This window comes from Conger conger, chromosome 19 (genome assembly GCF_963514075.1).
Source record: "Conger conger chromosome 19, fConCon1.1, whole genome shotgun sequence".
Taxonomy (NCBI): domain Eukaryota; kingdom Metazoa; phylum Chordata; class Actinopteri; order Anguilliformes; family Congridae; genus Conger; species Conger conger.
The window spans coordinates 6,552,989-6,570,109 of record NC_083778.1 but is presented as its reverse complement, the minus strand read 5'-3'; the positions used below and the strand labels follow the sequence as shown (position 1 = coordinate 6,570,109).

The 17,121-nt window shown below is 47.7% G+C and overlaps 1 protein-coding gene across 1 annotated transcript in view; it reads right to left on the bottom strand.

The window, feature by feature from the left end:
• Positions 1-12,998: 12,998 nt before the first annotated feature.
• The window catches only part of slc41a2b (solute carrier family 41 member 2b), a 12,105-nt gene continuing 7,982 nt past the window's right edge, over positions 12,999-17,121 (bottom strand). The window contains exons 8-11 of the mRNA XM_061229536.1: positions 16,947-17,026; positions 16,192-16,323; positions 15,576-15,724; positions 12,999-14,973 (exon numbers count right to left, since the gene is read on the bottom strand). Of these exons, the coding sequence (XP_061085520.1) occupies positions 14,788-14,973; positions 15,576-15,724; positions 16,192-16,323; positions 16,947-17,026 (547 nt within the window). The 3' untranslated portion in view covers positions 12,999-14,787. The remainder of the gene's footprint in view (positions 14,974-15,575; positions 15,725-16,191; positions 16,324-16,946; positions 17,027-17,121) is intronic.

Sequence of the window (17,121 nt, the reverse complement as noted above, 5' to 3'; positions counted from 1 at the left end):
GCAGATGTGGGCCTTTTCTTTGTCTCCAGTCTTTCTTTCTTTTCGTCTTGCTAATGTTCACCATTGGGGTTCAGTGTTATCACTTTGCAAATGGGTTGGTATTTTTCACTCCTACAGCACACACAATCTCTCCTAACTGTCAGCACCTCACATTAACCCTTAACCCTTTACGGTGTGAGGTCACTGATAATATGTAACGCAGTGATTGTTACATCAGAATTAGAATGTTCAGGGAGGAACATTCTAATGCTGATGTAACAATCACTGCTGGTAATTAAAAGCAACAGAGTGTTCTAGAACACTAACGTTCCATATCATTAAAAAAAACCTGCTGTTGAATGAAGTGCACTTGCTTTTGTTTGTTTTCTTTGCTTGTGTTGTTTACTAAGAGACGAGTCAGGGGTAAGATGTGTACTGTAGATAAAATAGAACAGTGTGTAGATACAGGATTACTAGAACAGACTTGCTCTTCCCGAGCAGATTCCTGTGCGTATGCCGTTCCAGGAATGCAGCGATTTGTATCACAGGGTGAGGAACAGGCTCTGGGTTTGAGTGGGGTGAGGGCGTGTCGTACAGGGTGAGGAACAGGCTCTGGGTTTGAGTGAGGGTGTGTCGTACAGGGTGGGGAACGGGCTCTAGCTTTGAGTGGGGTGAGGGCGTGTTGTACAGGGTGAGGTGAGGGCGTGTCGTACAGGGTGAGGAACAGGCTCTGGGTTTGAGTGAGGGCGTGTCGTACAGGGTGGGGAACAGGCTCTGGGTTTGGGCTGTGAAGTACAGTTTCCCTGTGACAGTGAAGGAATCGTACCATTAAAACGTGAGCCAAATCTTCCTACTCACATTTTTATTTCATTTTTATTTCGTTATTGTCCCAGCTGTGACATCACATGACACCAGCACATCCTGAAATTGGTGTCACCATGGAAACAACACAGGGCAGCTGGGAGGACAGAGGACCCAGGAGAGAGAGAGGCTTGGGACTGCTCTTGAGGATCTCTCCACACACTCTCTCCCTCCCTGCGCACACACACACACACACTCTCCCTGCACACACACACGCACACACACACACTCTCTCCCTCCGTGCACACACACACACTCCCTACACACACACACTCACACACACACACACACACACACTCCCTCCCTGCACACACACATGCACACACACTCACACAATCCCTCCCTCCCTGCACACACACACACTCACACACACAATCCCTCCCTCCCTGCACACACACACACATGCACACTTGCTCCCTGCACACACACACACACGCACACACTTGCTCCCTGCACACAAATACATTCCCTCCCTGCACACACACACACTCCCTGCACACAAACACACACACTCCCTGTACACAAACACACACGCACACTCCCTCCCTCCCTCCCTACACACACACACACACACACACACACACTCTCTCCCTGCACACACTCACACACACACGCACACTCCCTCCCTCCCTACACACACACACACACTCTCTACCTGCACACACTCACACACACACACACTCCCTGCACACAAACACACACACACACACACACACACTCCCTCCCTACCACCCTGTCCTATTCACCCATTCACTGTGTCACCTCCCTGTAAGAAAGGCAGGTTGGGTCAGTGAGAATCAATGTCGTTTCAGAGACTGTGCAGCAGAGCCTGACTTCTACAGAGATGGATTTTATTGGATAGAATTTCAAATCGGTAGAGAAATGCTGTACCACAAAGGTCCAAAACACGACCGGAATCGCAACGAGCTCCGTTCCATCCAGACCCGACTTCAAATGGCATCGCTTTTGGATTCAAATACTTTTCCGCATTCGACTAAGCTTGCCTGGAAATATCACGATCCCGAAAGTGTAAACCCCGCCCATCTGCTTCCTCCTTGGAGGCGTTCATGCACCAGGCAAGATCAATAGAGCACAGAAAAATGCTGCTGAGCCCCGATCTGATTTCATTGTGAAACATGGAGCTCAATCTGCCGCGGTTTCTCTGCCACACAGCAGGGAGGCCGGCGGCCATCTTGAGTCCTGTTTACTCTTGGGAGGCCGCCGGCCATCTTGAGAAAAGGCAGGTGGAATGTTCTGGATTGTTGCAGGCATTTTGTTCCTGGGAGAGAGACCGTGTTATTGGATTTGGGGGGTGGGTCGGGTCATGGTTCAGTTTGCCAGCCCAGACCGGCCAGCTGAGAATGTAACCGCAGTTATGCTGGTTCAGTAATGTCGACCAAAGCATGACGTTTGTGTGTGTGTGTGTGTGTGTGTGTACAGGCTGATAAGCAGTAAAAGAGATAAAAGTCGGTAAAAGATGATTGATTGGCTCCCTGAGGTAAACCTGAATCTGTTATACCCACTTAATATCCTACTACCCTGGCCTTGAATGGACATTCTCCACCCAGCTCCTCTCATTGGTCTGGTGACCTCATGTGCTCCTGTCATTGGTCTGGTGACCTCATGTTGTCCGGTCACTGCTCCTAGGAATATGACACAGCTGAGCCAGGCTGACCTTTGACCCTGTTTCCCACGCTTAGTCATCTCGGCACGCGATTGTTGGAAATTCCTTCAGGAGGGCTGGTGCACCCACCCCGTCACCCAGGCCCGGAGTCACGCTGGAATTTCACTGTTTACTGTTAGAGCAGGGCCTGTGTGTGTGTGTGTGTGTGTGTGTGTGTGTGTGTGTGTGAGAGAGAGAGACAGTGTGCATCGTGTGTGTGTGAGAGAGACCGTGTGCATTGTGTTTGTGTGTGTGTGTGTGTGTGTGAGAGAGAGAGAGAGAGACAGTGTGCATTGTGTGTGTGTGAGAGAGACCGTGTGTGTGTGTGTGTGTGTAGGAGTGCAAGTGTGTGGTCGGCAGACCATGACGCCATTTCACTGGGGTTGATATAACCCTTATAGTGGACACACGCTTTTACTCCGCTAAGCAAACAAAGGCTGTCATCACGGACTGTGAACACTCAACGGCCATGGCCGTTCACCCGCTGCGCTGTTACTGCCCTTGTTGTTAAATGTCAAGTGCTGCTGTTATTCGCACATGCATTTAATGTTTAAGGTCTGAACGCCGTTAGGGAGAGGAGAGCGGATGAGCGCGGCTGATTGTGTTCACGTAGCGGCTTGGTAAATCTGTGAGGGCGATCGCTAAGCTTCCCGCTGCTGTAACCCAGGGCCTGGCTGTGGAGGGGAGGGAGGGAGAGATAGAGAGATAGAGAGAGAGAGGGAGAGATAGAGAGAGAGGGAGAGATAGAGAGGGAGAAAGGGAGGGAGAGATTACGAGGGAGATAGAGAGAGAGATAGAGGGAGGGGGAGAGAGGGATAGAGAGAGATAGAGAGGGAGAGCAGGAGAGAGGGAGGGAGAGATAGAGAGGGAGGGAGAGATAGAGAGGGAGATAGAGAGAGGGAGAGAGGAATAAAGCAGGAGAGAGAAGGAGAGAGAGGAATAGAGAGGGAGAGAGAGGACGAGGAGATCAGCAGTCACTGGAGCCAGTGTTGGCCTGCACGCCGCAGAAAGAACACGTCGTCTCTTTGACACTGCGGACGACGAAAACGACAAAGGGCTACATTCACGGCGTGGCGTTTAACAACGCGCGCGGAAAAGCAGCCCAGTTTAGCTGGGAGACGGGCAGCTGTGCGTGACAGCTCTCCGCTGAACAGTTCCATCTCCTCTGTCCGTACGGGACGGGCTCGAGGCCCGTGTGGGACAGGCCCTCTGACAGAACGTCCTCGGTACCAGCTGTAGGCGCAGCCCTGTGTTACGCCGTCACCGCTTCTGTGAACCGCTCTCGATTTCATGCTTCAGTGCGGCATGAAGCATGTCAGCCTCAGGGCAGCCTGTAGCCTCGAGCTCAACTGGGACCCAGAAGGTCGGTGGTTCAAGCCCTGGTGTAGCCACAATAAGATCCGCACAGCCGCTGTGCCCTTGAGCAAGGCCCTTAACCCTGCATTGCTCCAGGGGGGATTTTCCCTTGCTTAGTCTAATCAACTGTACGTCGCTTTGGATAAAAAGTGTCAGCTAAATTATTAAAATAAATGAAGTTGAGAGCTTAAATAATCTAGAACTCTTTGTGAAGGAACGCAGACCTTTAGGAAGCTGCTCTGTCTTATCAGTTCAGTTATTTTCCAATGATAAACCATTTACCGCTCCCTACACCAGTCTAAAAAAGCTTCCTTAAAAAGGAACCAGTCTAGCTTGGGACTTGAACCCTCATCTGTTTTAAATGCAGAGTAAAACTCCTCTGCGCCACAACCCAATGGCTGTTGAACCAGCGTCTCATAATCATACACAACACCATCTGAGGCCTACAATTTGAAAAACCAGGCAGTGAAAGCAGGTTATAAATATGTAAACACCGGTTGGGTCTGGAACCCAGACCACTCTTACTGTTGTAAAACCAGCGCCTCTGTGGCGTGTGCCACTTCTTCACTGCTTTTGGTGCTGAAATTTCTGCATCCTCCTGATGACAGGGAAATTGCGGTAGAACTTTGGAAGCTTAAACTTTTACTGGCCACAGAGAGGGATTTAACCCCACATGCACAGACAGAAAGGGTTTTAACCCCACAGGCAGAGAGGGATTTAACCCCACACGCACAGGCAGAGAGGGTTTTAACTCCACAGGCAGAGAGGGATTTAACCCTACAGACAGAGAAGGTTTTAACCCCACAGGCAGAGAGGGTTTTAACCCCACATGCACAGGCAGAGAGGGTTTTAACCCCACACGCACAGGCAGAGAGGGTTTTAACCCCACACACACAGGCAGAGAGGGATTTAACCCCACACACAGACAGAGAGGGTTTTAACCCCACACTCACAGGCAGAGAGGGATTTAACCCCACATGCACAGAGAATAGCTGGGGCCTATGTGAGGAAGCAGGATTACTGAGGATTACTGGATAACTGCGCTGAGCTCTTTTCTACTTCAGTCCAGTTCGAGAGGGTTCTGGGTTTTTACTCAATGCAGTTATCCAGCTAGCTCAGCAGTCCTGCTTGGTGATACATGCCCCGGGTCAGCTGGGATGATTTCAGGTATCGGGTTAGTCTGCACCCGTGGGTTCACAGAGTCACAGGCCCTCTTGTTTTTAGAAAAGTTCAAGTCCTGAAAACGCCGATCTGCAAGGTCAGGAGACAGCTGCAAAATAAGCAAAAATAAAAAGATTCAAATTTGGCGGCCCTCAGACCCCTCAGACCCCAAACAGCAGCTGCATCTGCTCCTGTGCTTATTCATCAAAAGACCAAAGAGCTCGTTTTCTCACTGGAATTACATTACATTACATCACTGGCATTTGGCAGACGCTCTTATCCAGAGCGACGTACAGTTGATCAGACTAAGCAGGAGACAATCCTCCCCTGGGGCAATGCAGGGTTAAGGGCCTTGCTCAAGGGTCCAACGGCTGCACGGATCTTATTGTGGATACACCGGGGATCGAACCACCGACCTTGCGGGTCCCAGTCATGTTCCTTAACCATGGAATGGTGGTGATTGCCCGTTGCGCTGGGCCCTGTGTATCAAACATCTGAAGAATTATTCAATCTCTTCAGAGCTTACTAACTGTAAGAGTGTAATCACTCTCCGCTTAAATATTTATCGAGCAGCTCACACTCTCTCTGAGATAAGTCTTGAAATATTCTCGAGAGCAGTCCTTCGGTGCGTTTCCGAGACAACCGCAGGCGCCTCAGATCAAAAAGATTACCGTGATGTCATCAAACATGAAACTGCCACAAGGAAAAACCAACCAGCTTTCGGGAAAGCTGTGTTCTGTTGCTGTAAAATCATTGTTGCCAAATGTTTGGCTCAGCAAAACGTATACAGAAAGAAACCCAATTCGGACTGTGGAGGAAACTTTAATTGTGGTGGGGGCTGAAACTGAAACAAGTCTAATAATTACAAGACGGACAAGACGCCCGGCGCTTCAGAGTCGAGATGAGAAAGAGGCGGGGAGGCGGATTGTAAACAATATGAACGCTAGCTTCACCGTTCAAAACAGTCCTGGGCTCACCAGGAAGCCTCTGCTTTCAAAGAAGCAACCTCTGCCACTGGTTCGTACGCAACATTATTTAATTACTTATTTATGACGTATTTATTCATCTAGGCTTAGAGACGTCTGGAGCACTCCTGAATACCTGTCAGTTTAAGAGTATTCTTAAGTCATGAATCAATTGTATTCTTAACTGTGAGTGTAGGGGTAAAATTCACCAATTTTTACACTTAAGTTATGCTTCAGACTAATTTTATACTTTGAGCGGCCCCCAAATCTGGTTGCAGACTGTTCTCTGTTCTGCTGCAGTGACGCTTGTAGAGGGAGACAGACTCTCACACATTTTGAGCAACTCAATGATTCTGCCTCTTTTCGGGGAGAATGTTGGTCTCTCTGATTGGCTCATAATTGGACAATTGGAAACGGCTGGCAGATGTAGGTCAGGGGGTTCTATTCTGCTGAAGTGACACTTTATGTCCAGTGGAGGGAGACAGACTCCACACATTACAAGCGCCTCAAAGATTCTGCCTCCTTATCTTGGTCCGTTCAAATATTCCACCAAAAACGTTCACAAGAAAACATACAACTGGGAACTGCGGCTATAGTCTACAACAAAAACAAACTGTCCTCACAGCAAGCGATATCTGCACTAAAATCACGGACAGTGGGTTTGACAAAGGGAACATCAGAGATATTTTAACCATAGATATATTTTATTCAATCTTTCTAGGAGACAGAAATATAGTTTGTGAAAAAACAGGGATATCTATAATAATGTCCACTACCCAGTTTTGTTCAATTTTATTTTTTGTTTTATTCTCTCTGCTATAAGTTGAAGCTCTTGGTCTCTCTGATTGACCGATAATTTGGAAATTGGAAAAGCCTGGCAGGTTTGTCAGGGGCGTGAGTGTGTTTCTGCAGGTCTACTCAAGACAATTCAAATTTTTTATTTGTGACTGGGGGCGGGGCTTCACGCTTCATGTTTCAAGTCATAAGTATCATAAAGATTCCAAAATGTGTAACAGAGTTTTAACACCAACGTCTGGTCCAGGATCATCAAATCACGGTCTCTGAGAACTGTTTTACCCGGGAGTTGAGTGTGAAGTCTGCTACTAATCCATCCATTATCTTAACCTACTTATCCTGAACAGGGTCGCAGGGGGGGCTGGAGCCTATCCATACATACAGCATACATTGGGCGAAAGGCAGGAATACACCCTGGACAGGTCGCCAGTCCATCGCAGAGCGCACACACTCACACTCTCCAATCAGCCTAAACTGCATGACTGTGGGAGGAAACCCACGCAGACACGGGGAGAACATACAAACTCCACACAGAGAGGCCCCGGCCGACGGGGATTCAAACCCAGGACCTTGCTGTGAGGCGGCAGTGCTACCCACTGCACCATCCGTGCCACCCGGTCTGGCATTAATTGTTAAGCTAATTACCTTTGGAGAAAATGGCCCTGGTCACACTCTTGTGAAGGCAATATCTAAACACCCTGAACTACTGCTGTTGCTGGGGGAACTGAGTCTCAGAGATAAACCTTCTCCTCCTTGAGCCTGACAAACTCCTGTAAGGCAGCAGTTCACCGTAAGGATGGCTGGCTTATTGGATACTGACCACAGAGAGAGGGATTTGACCCCATACAGCTCTTACTGTAACTGCAGCAGAACTCTCGCTGCTGGTCCATCAAACACCACTGAACCCAGATGTGCCCATGATTAGTATATTTTAAGAAATGAAACATAAAGAAAGGATTTTATTTCACTATGCCCCCTTCTATATATACTTGTGTGCAAAATGTGTTAAAATATATGAATAAAATACAAATAAGCAATACTAGAAACGCATATGGGGTATACAGACAAATATATATATATATATAATCATAAGAACTGTCAAATAGTGTGATTTCCCATTCTTTTCCCATTCATGCCTCTTCACTGTACATGAGAGGGGCCATAATCATCCATCCATCCATCCATCCATTATCTGAACCCGCTTATCCTGATCAAGGTCGCAGGGGGCTGGAGCCTATCCCAGCATACATTGGGCGAAAGGCAGGAATACACCCTGGACAGGTCGCCAGTCTATCGCAGGGCACACACACCATTCACTCACAAACTCATACCTACGGGCAATTTAGACTCTCCAATCAGCCGAACGTGCATGTCTTTGGACTGTGGGAGGAAACCGGAGTACCCGGAGGAAACCCACGCAGACACGGGGAGAACATGCAAACTCCGCACAGAGAGGCCCCAGCCGACGGGGATTCGAACCCAGGACCTCCTTGCTGTGAGGCGGCAGTGCTACCCACTGCACCATCCGTGCGGCCAGGCCATAATCATGTAAAAATAAATGTTTTCTATATGGTTAATTTAGTAAAAACATACAAATCAACATATATTCATTTTACAAACCTTTTGCAAATGGGCAGAAACAGCAAAAACAAGTTTAGAAATGCAGAACCTTTTTTCGATTCTGCTGCAGTGGCACTTTGTAGCCAGTAGAGGGAGACAGACTCCACATATTTTGAGCACCGCCATGATTCTGCTTCTTTTACTTGAGATTCTTGGTCTCTGATTGGCTGATAATTGGAAAATTGGAAAATTGGAAAAGGCTGGCAGGTGTAGTCAGGGGCGTGTGTTTCTGCTGGATCACAAGAGACAATTCAACCCTCAGTCATATTCAGTTCACGTTTATTTGCGACTGGGGGGCATTATACTACAGGCATTTCACATTTCAAGACATAAGTATCATGAACTGTGTAACACCAGAATGTGTAATGGAGCTTTAACACCAACATCTAGTCCTGGGCTCCCCAAATCACGGTCTCCAAGGACTGCTTTACCTGAGAATCGAGTGTGAAGACAATCTGGCCAATCAGTAGAACTCAATGTTCTGATTGCCCGGGAGAAAATGACCCCTGGTCACTATCTTGTAAAAGTAATGCCCTAATACAGGGGTGTCAAACTCCAGTCCCGGAGGGCCGCAGTGTCTGCCGGTTTTTGGTGCGTTTCAGCACGAGAGATGCATTTCAAAGTCTTTCACTGGCTAAAGAGTCCACACACCTTGTTCTCAAGGCCTTAATTAGCTGCTGATTGAAAGGAAACCACAAAAACCAGCATGCACTGCGGCCCTCCAGGACTGGAATTTGACACCCCTGCCTTAATACATGCTGCAGCTTCAACCCCGAACCTTGTGTTAGAAGAGAGGAACCGTGAAACTGTTTCTCAAGGGAGACAAAGACCTCTGTAAAACAGATGAACCGTGAACCTGTGGATGAATGTGAGAATGTTGAACCAAACCCCTGTACAGAGAGCAGCATACGAAGTCTGGTCTGAGTGTTTCTGACAAGAGCACTGGAGAGTTTCCATTAGACTCGTTGACATTTACATTTACATTATTGGCATTTGGCAGACGCTCTTATCCAGAGCGACGTACAACAAAGTGCATACCCATAACCAGGGATAAGTTCGCTGAAAGACCCTAGAGGGAAGTACAATTTCAATTGCTACCTGTACAGCAAAGATAAGGACGAGGGCCCTTTTTTTATTTTTATTTTATTATTATAATTTTTTTTTGAGAACAAAGAAACAAACAAACAGAGCAAAAGTGACCAAAGTTAACTATCCAAACACTGCTTACCTAGCCAACTAAGAATACCGATACACAAAGCAAGTCACAGAGACAACAATTAAGGTTCACAGGGAGGTAGGGAGGGGTGGGGAGAGGTGCTGCTTGAAGAGGTGTGTCTTCAGCTTGCGCTTGAAGGTGGGGAGAGATTCTACAGTTCTGACCTCAACGGGGAGTTCGTTCCACCACCGTGGAGCCAGAACAGACAGTAGTCGTGAGCGTGATGTGGAGGTTCGGAGAGGGGGAGGTGCCAAGCGGCCTGTGGAGGCTGAACGAAGAGGTCTGGCAGGGGTGTAGGGTCTGATGGTTTTTTGTAGATAAGCTGGGGAAGACCCTTTAACTGCTTGGAAGGCTAGCACCAATGTTTTGAATTTGATGCGAGCCATGACAGGCAGCCAGTGGAGGGAAGTAAGCAGGGGGGGGACGTGTGAGTATTTGGGAAGGTTGAAGACCAGAGGAGCTGCTGCATTCTGGATGAGTTGGAGGGGTCTGATAGCAGACGCTGGGAGGCCAGCCAAGAGGGAATTGCAGTAGTCCAGGCGGGACAGAACCATCGCTTGGACCAGGAGCTGGGTCGAGTAGGGGGTGAGAAAGGGGCGGATTCTCCGTATGTTGTATAGGAAGAACCTGCATGACCGGGTCACCGCCACAATGTTCTCGGAGAGGGACAGTCTGCTGTCCATCACCACACCAAGGTTCCTTGCACTGGGTGACGGCATGAGTGTGGTATCCCCGAGGGAAATGGAGAGATCTAGATGGGGAGAGGTTTTAGCAGGGATGAATATCATTTCAGTCTTGCCTGGGTTGAGCTTTAGATGGTGGTTGTCCATCCAGCTCTGGATGTCCCTCAGGCAAGCAGAGATACGGGCTGAAACCTGCGTATCAGAAGGCGGGAACGAGACGAAGAGTTGGGTATCGTCCGCGTAGCAGTGGTAGGATAGCCCATGTGCAGTGATCACAGGGCCAAGGGAGCGAGTGTAAAGAGAAAAAAGAAGTGGGCCTAGGACTGAGCCCTGGGGAACTCCTGTGGCGAGGGGCCGAGGTGTCGATACCGAACCAGCCCAGGCAACCTGGAAGGAGCGACCAGAGAGGTAGGACTCAATCCAGTCCAGGGCTGTGCCACAGATGCCCGTTGCTGACAGGGCAGACAGGAGGATGGAGTGATCCACAGTGTCGAAGGCAGCAGAGAGATCTAGGAGAATGAGGACAGAGGAGAGGGAGGCTGCTCATGTGGCATGGAGTGACTCACTGACGGAGTATGTTTTACTAAGTGAAACAAAGAAAAAAAATATTTTTGCCATGATTATGGCCCCTTTTATATGTACTAATGTGCTAAATTTGTTACAAATCTGTCAACAAAACACATATAGAAAATATAAGATAACTATTTGTTCTGTTATAGAAGTGGCTTTTTTTTAACATTAATTCAGTGTTTTTTTAACATATAAGAATTGTCATGCAAATATAATGTGATATTTCCATGTTTTTGTAATATATCACTACATATAAAAGGGGTCTGTAAAACCTTCAGAAACACAGACATCAGCTCCTTACTATACCTGCCTGCCTTTTCCAATTATCAGACAATCAAAGAGACCAAACATTCTCAACTTATAGCAGAGAGAACTTTATATGCCATAACGAAGATAAATAAACTAGCACCTCATTGTTTCTGCCTTCTTTACTTGATGTTGCCTTAGTTCAGGGATCAGCAAATCCTGGCCCTCGAGGTGCGAGGTCTGCTGGTTTTCCCACCATCCTTTACCTGGGAGTCAGGTGTCAAGACAGTCTGGCCAATCGGTAGGACTATTATTATTAAGCTAATTACCAGGGAGAAAAGAAAACCAGAGCTGGATTTGGATTTGAGGTGTTAAACCGCTCGCTCGTTCGTTCGTTCGTTCGTTCGTTCGTTCCCGCTTATCCTGAATAGGGCCGCAGGGGGGCTGGAGCCTATCCCAGCATCCATTGGGCGAAAGGCAGGAATACACCCTGGACAGGTCGCCAGTCCATCACAGGGCACACACACCATTCACTCACACACTCATACCTACGGGCAATTTAGACTCTCCAATCAGCCTAACCTGCATGTCTTTGGACTGTGGGAGGAAACCGGAGTACCCGGAGGAAACCCACGCAAACACAGGGAGAACATGCAAACTCCACACAGAGAGGCCCCGGCTGACGGGGATTCAAACCCAGGACCTCCTTGCTGTGAGGCAGCAGTGCTACCCACTGCACCATCCGCAAGTCTGCTGCATCTTAGCCTGTTGCGCCCGTAGAGATATTTCAACACATCTTTCTAGACTACAAACATATTGTTGTATCTCAGTCTATAATAATGTCCACTACCCAGTTTTACCCAGGTTTATTTATCTCTGCTATAAGTTGACACTCTCTGATTGGCTGATAAGGGACAATGGGAAAAGGCTGATGGGTGTAGTCATGGGCATGGTCTGTGTACTTATTCTGTTTGTCTTTTTGCAGCTGTCAGGAACACCTTCAGGCAAGTTATTAAATATTGGTGAAGGAATAATGGTTTTGCACCGTATTTACATGATTTAAAATTGACTGCTAATTACTGGAGAAAGTGTGTAAGAACAATTTATTTTGCTGAAGAGTCTAAATTCATCAAATGTATTTAAAAAAAAAGTGTTTCCCCAGGGTATCCCTGCTTAAAGGTACAGCGCTTTGGATAAAGGCGCTAAATATATGCCAACCATTTACCATGAAGTATTTTATCTTTCAAGGCCATGAAACAACCTTTTAAAAAAAGTCATTAACAAAGGTTTTGTCTCAAGATCTGAGAGCATTCAAAAATATGCAATAACAGGAAATCAGGAAGGGGGTAAATACTTTTCCAGGGAACTGTGCCTTAACCTTAGCAGCACAGTTGAAGCCGCAAGGCTTAAATTAGCGTGTCGGTGTAATTTATTCTCACAAAACTTTCAAGTTGTTTGTGTAAAAGTGTAAAGTTGTCATAACCTCCTCTTCATAACTCTCATTATTCATATATGCTTAAATGCGTGATAAGTACTTTATCAGTGTTGATTTTGCATATTTTCCTTTGTGTGATATCCCGACCTTTGAGAGGCACAGGGGCAGGCAAATGATATCAAATGGCAACAACTTCTGATTGCGATTGTAGTGCTTTGGGTTTAAGAAATTAAATTCATTATTATTATTATTATTATTATTAACTTTGGTCAATGTCATGAGAACTTTGGCCAGAATCAGCACACTTGCCTACTATTTAGTATACACAATATGGGCTAGTGTACTCAATAGTAGGCAAGTGCACTGATTCAGTAATAAAGCTACAGTGGGAACCCCAAATCCTCTAGCTAAACACCTCACCTGTCAATCACAGAGTCGCACGCAAAAGCCCCGTACCAAAATGGTGGATATTTATTCAGCTTTACAAAAGCACGAGGGCAATCAGACAGCTGCTGCCCTTGTCACAAACAGTGGAATGTAAATAACTAAACTGTGTTCATAGAATGGTAAATGTACGTTTTAGACAAACACCAACAAAAAAAACTCCAGTATACCTCCTTGACCACTGAATATTGTGAGGCACATACATTTTTCAATAATATTGATTAGCATACATGTAAACAATGTCTGAGTAATACATTCATCTGGTTTGACTGGTTAGGGCTTGACCGTTGGCTGCTGACACCTGGTGGAATTTCGGGAGCCTGGTGAACCAATGAGAGTGCGTGTGTGGGTGACCAAATAGCACAGTGCTGAAGGGATGTGGGCGTGGCTCTGACAGTGAACCGTGAAAGCAGTGGTCACCAGCCCTGTTCCTGGAGATCTACCGTCCTGTAGGTTTTCACTCTAGACTTAACAAAGCCACACCTCATTCAACAGCTACAGCAGGGCTGCCCAACACTGTTCCTGGAGATCTACCGTCCTGTAGGTTTTCACTCTAGACTTAACAAAGCCACACCTCATTCAACAGCTACAGCAGGGCTGCCCAACACTGTTCCTGGAGATCTACCGTCCTGTAGGTTTTCACTCTAGACTTAACAAAGCCACACCTCATTCAACAGCTACAGCAGGGCTGCCCAACACTGTTCCTGGAGATCTACCGTCCTGTAGGTTTTCACTCTAGACTTAACAAAGCCACACCTCATTCAACAGCTACAGCAGGGCTGCCCAACACTGTTCCTGGAGATCTACCGTCCAGTAGGTTTTCACTCTAGACTTAACAAAGCCACACCTCATTCAACAGCTAGAGCAGGGCTGCCCAACACTGTTCCTGGAGATCTACCATCCTGTTGGTTTTCACTCTAGACTTAACAAAGCCACACCTCATTCAACAGCTACAGCAGGGCTGCCCAACACTGTTCCTGGAGATCTACCGTCCTGTAGGTTTTCACTCTAGACTTAACAAAGCCACACCTCATTCAACAGCTAGAGCAGGGCTGCCCAAAACTGTTCCTGGAGATCTACCGTCCTGTAGGTTTTCACTCTAGACTTAACAAAGCCACACCTCATTCAACAGCTAGAGCAGGACTGCCCAACACTGTTCCTGGAGATCTACCGTCCTGTAGGTTTTCACTCCAACCCTAACAAAGCACACCTCATTCAACAGCTTCAGATCTCATTGAGTTACTTAGTAGGTATTAGTAGTAGTATCAGGTGTGCCAAATTAGGGTTGGGCAGCCCTGCTCTAGCTGTTGAACGAGGTGTGGCTTTGTCAGGGTTGGAGTGAAAACCTTCAGGACGGTAGATCTCGGTAGAGCAGGGCCAGTGACCCCCTGTGTTAAAGCAACACGTATTTGTCGACAGACACACTCAGGCTGTTGTTAAAAAAAAAAACGAAACCGCTTTTGCGCTCGCTTCCTGATAGGACGAAAGCGGCGAGAAACAGAGTCATCTCCACGCCCGATTGGACGAGGCGCCCGGCAACAACAAGGAAAGTTCATTTGAAAGAGGAGGGCCCCGCGCAGACCGAACCCGCCATGAGTTTGAGCCCCTCCCTGTCCGTCCTGCGTGGTACCGTGGAGAAACAGCCAAGTCACGTGACCATCCAGGGAAGCGTCTGATTGGCTGGGACTTTTCCTCCAGGGAAACTGCAGCCGGGTTGGGGGGGGGCAGGAAGCAGGCGGGAGGTCGGCGAGAGGCACGGCGGGCGGGGCAGGGAGGGGACGGGCCGACCCATCTCAGTCCCCCACGTCGCTGTCCTGGTCCCCGATCACCCACAGGAAGTGGAAGCTGAGCGCCAGGAGGGCGGTGCCCAGCAGGTCCCCCAGCGCCGTCAGGTACGGGATGGAGAAGCTGTCCGGATCCTTCCCGCTGCGCCACATCGAGTGCACCATCCAGTCCGCTATGCACAGCAGGGTGAAGACCTGACACACACAGACACACACAGCATTACACACCTGAGACACACACACACACACATCATTATACACCTGAGACACACACATACACACACACACAAACACATCATTACACACCTGAGACAGACACACACACACACACACATACACACACACAGCATTACACACCTGAGACACACACACAGCATTACACACCTGAGACACACACACATCATTACACACCTGAGACACATCATTACACACCTGAGACACACACATCATTACACATCTGAGACACACACACACATCATTACACACCTGAGACACACACACACACATCATTACACACCTGAGACACACACACACACACATCATTACACACCTGAGACACACACACACACAAACACATCATTACACACCTGAGACACACACATATCATTACACATCTGAGACACACACACACATCATTACACACATGAGACACACACACACACACATCATTACACACCTGAGACACACACACACAAACACACACACATCATTACACACCTGAGACACACACACACAAACACACACATTGCCCTACACCTCCTCTCATAAAATGGCTTCCTGCTTGTCTCCAGTCTCACCTGCAGCAGAGCGGCCGCAAGGTAGACGGCCATGAAGATGGGCGTGAGCGTGGTGTGGCCGCTCTTCATCAGATGGATGGTGTAGAGGAAGATCAGGTGACCAGGGACCACCAATAGGAGCAGCACCTGGGCCGAACGGTGATTGGCTCCTTGGTGGGGAAGGGGGGGGGGGGGGGGGGGAGACATTTCGAAAACAATTTGAGAATAGGATGAGGTATGTGTGCTTCGGTATGCACACTGTTTCTAACAAGTGCTAATCTTGCACTTGTCCCTTACAAATAGATACAATATATTCAAACTTTCTAAACTGGACTAATAAATGGAAACTTTGGCACACTAGGATATTGTGACTTTATAAAGCTGAATCCCAGAATTCGACAGTTTCTGCCATTCAGAAATTTACTTTTTCTTCTTTGTTGCACCGAATGTAGTCCTATAAAATGTGAGACACTCCCTTTGATGTAGTTTCCACCATGTAGGCCAAAGGGGAATCCATAAAGGACTCACTTTACATATAGGCATATGAGCTCAATATTTACTTCTGCACTGGAATGAGATGGTGTAACTGGACGTAGCTTTTTATTGCCCGTTTGAGGAATCAGAAGGTCTCTGTTACCTGAGCCCCAGAAGGTGCGGCAGGGGTAGTAGCATCCTCTGGCCTCCTCGGGGATCTCTCCAGGTGCGCTGTGGAAGTGCAGGTATGTGGAGATCCGGCTGGCCTGGATGGCCACCAGGTTCCCACCGATCCCTAAGAAGAGACGGTATTCTACTTCAAACGCAATGGTCAATGTATGGTCATCGTGGCGTTGTGATGGACTGAGCCTACATAATATCTATGGTCCTTGTGGCTTAGTGATTGAATAAGCCCATAGAATATCTATGGTCCTCCTGGCTTTGTAATGGACTAAGCCCATAGAATATCTATGGTCCTCCTAGCTTTGTAATAGACTAAGCCCATAGAATATCTATGGTCCTCCTGGCTTTGTAATAGACTAAGCCCATAGAAAATCTATGGTCCTTGTCGCTTTGTGATTGACTGAGCCCACGGAATATCTATGGTCCCAGTGGCTTGTGATGGACTAAGCCCACAGAATATCTATGGTTCTCCTCCACTGGAGGGTGAGAGTTTCCAGAGCTGAATAGAACTGAAGCGCAGGAACTGGGACAGGAATGAGGCAGGCCCTCTCACTGCAAGCACGGACATGAACACAGCGCTATTCACAGATAGACTTTGTGATTGTGCACATTGCTTCTGTGTGACGGAGGATTCCTGTATTCAGGACTGCAAATAAAGAGGCAACGCCTTGATGCCTGATAAACGATAAACAAGCCCCCTCACAGCGCCCCCTGGAGGCCTCCGGCCCTGCTCACCGTTAATGACGGGGGTGTACACCACGATTCCCGCCAGGTTTGGGTCCGACACCGTCTTATCCAGGATGAGTCCTCCGATGCTGGAAACAGAAAGAAAATCCTTTTATTTTTCTTCTTGAACGCAAGAACAGGCCATTCAGCCCAGCAATGCTCGCCTTTTCCTACCATTAAGTCT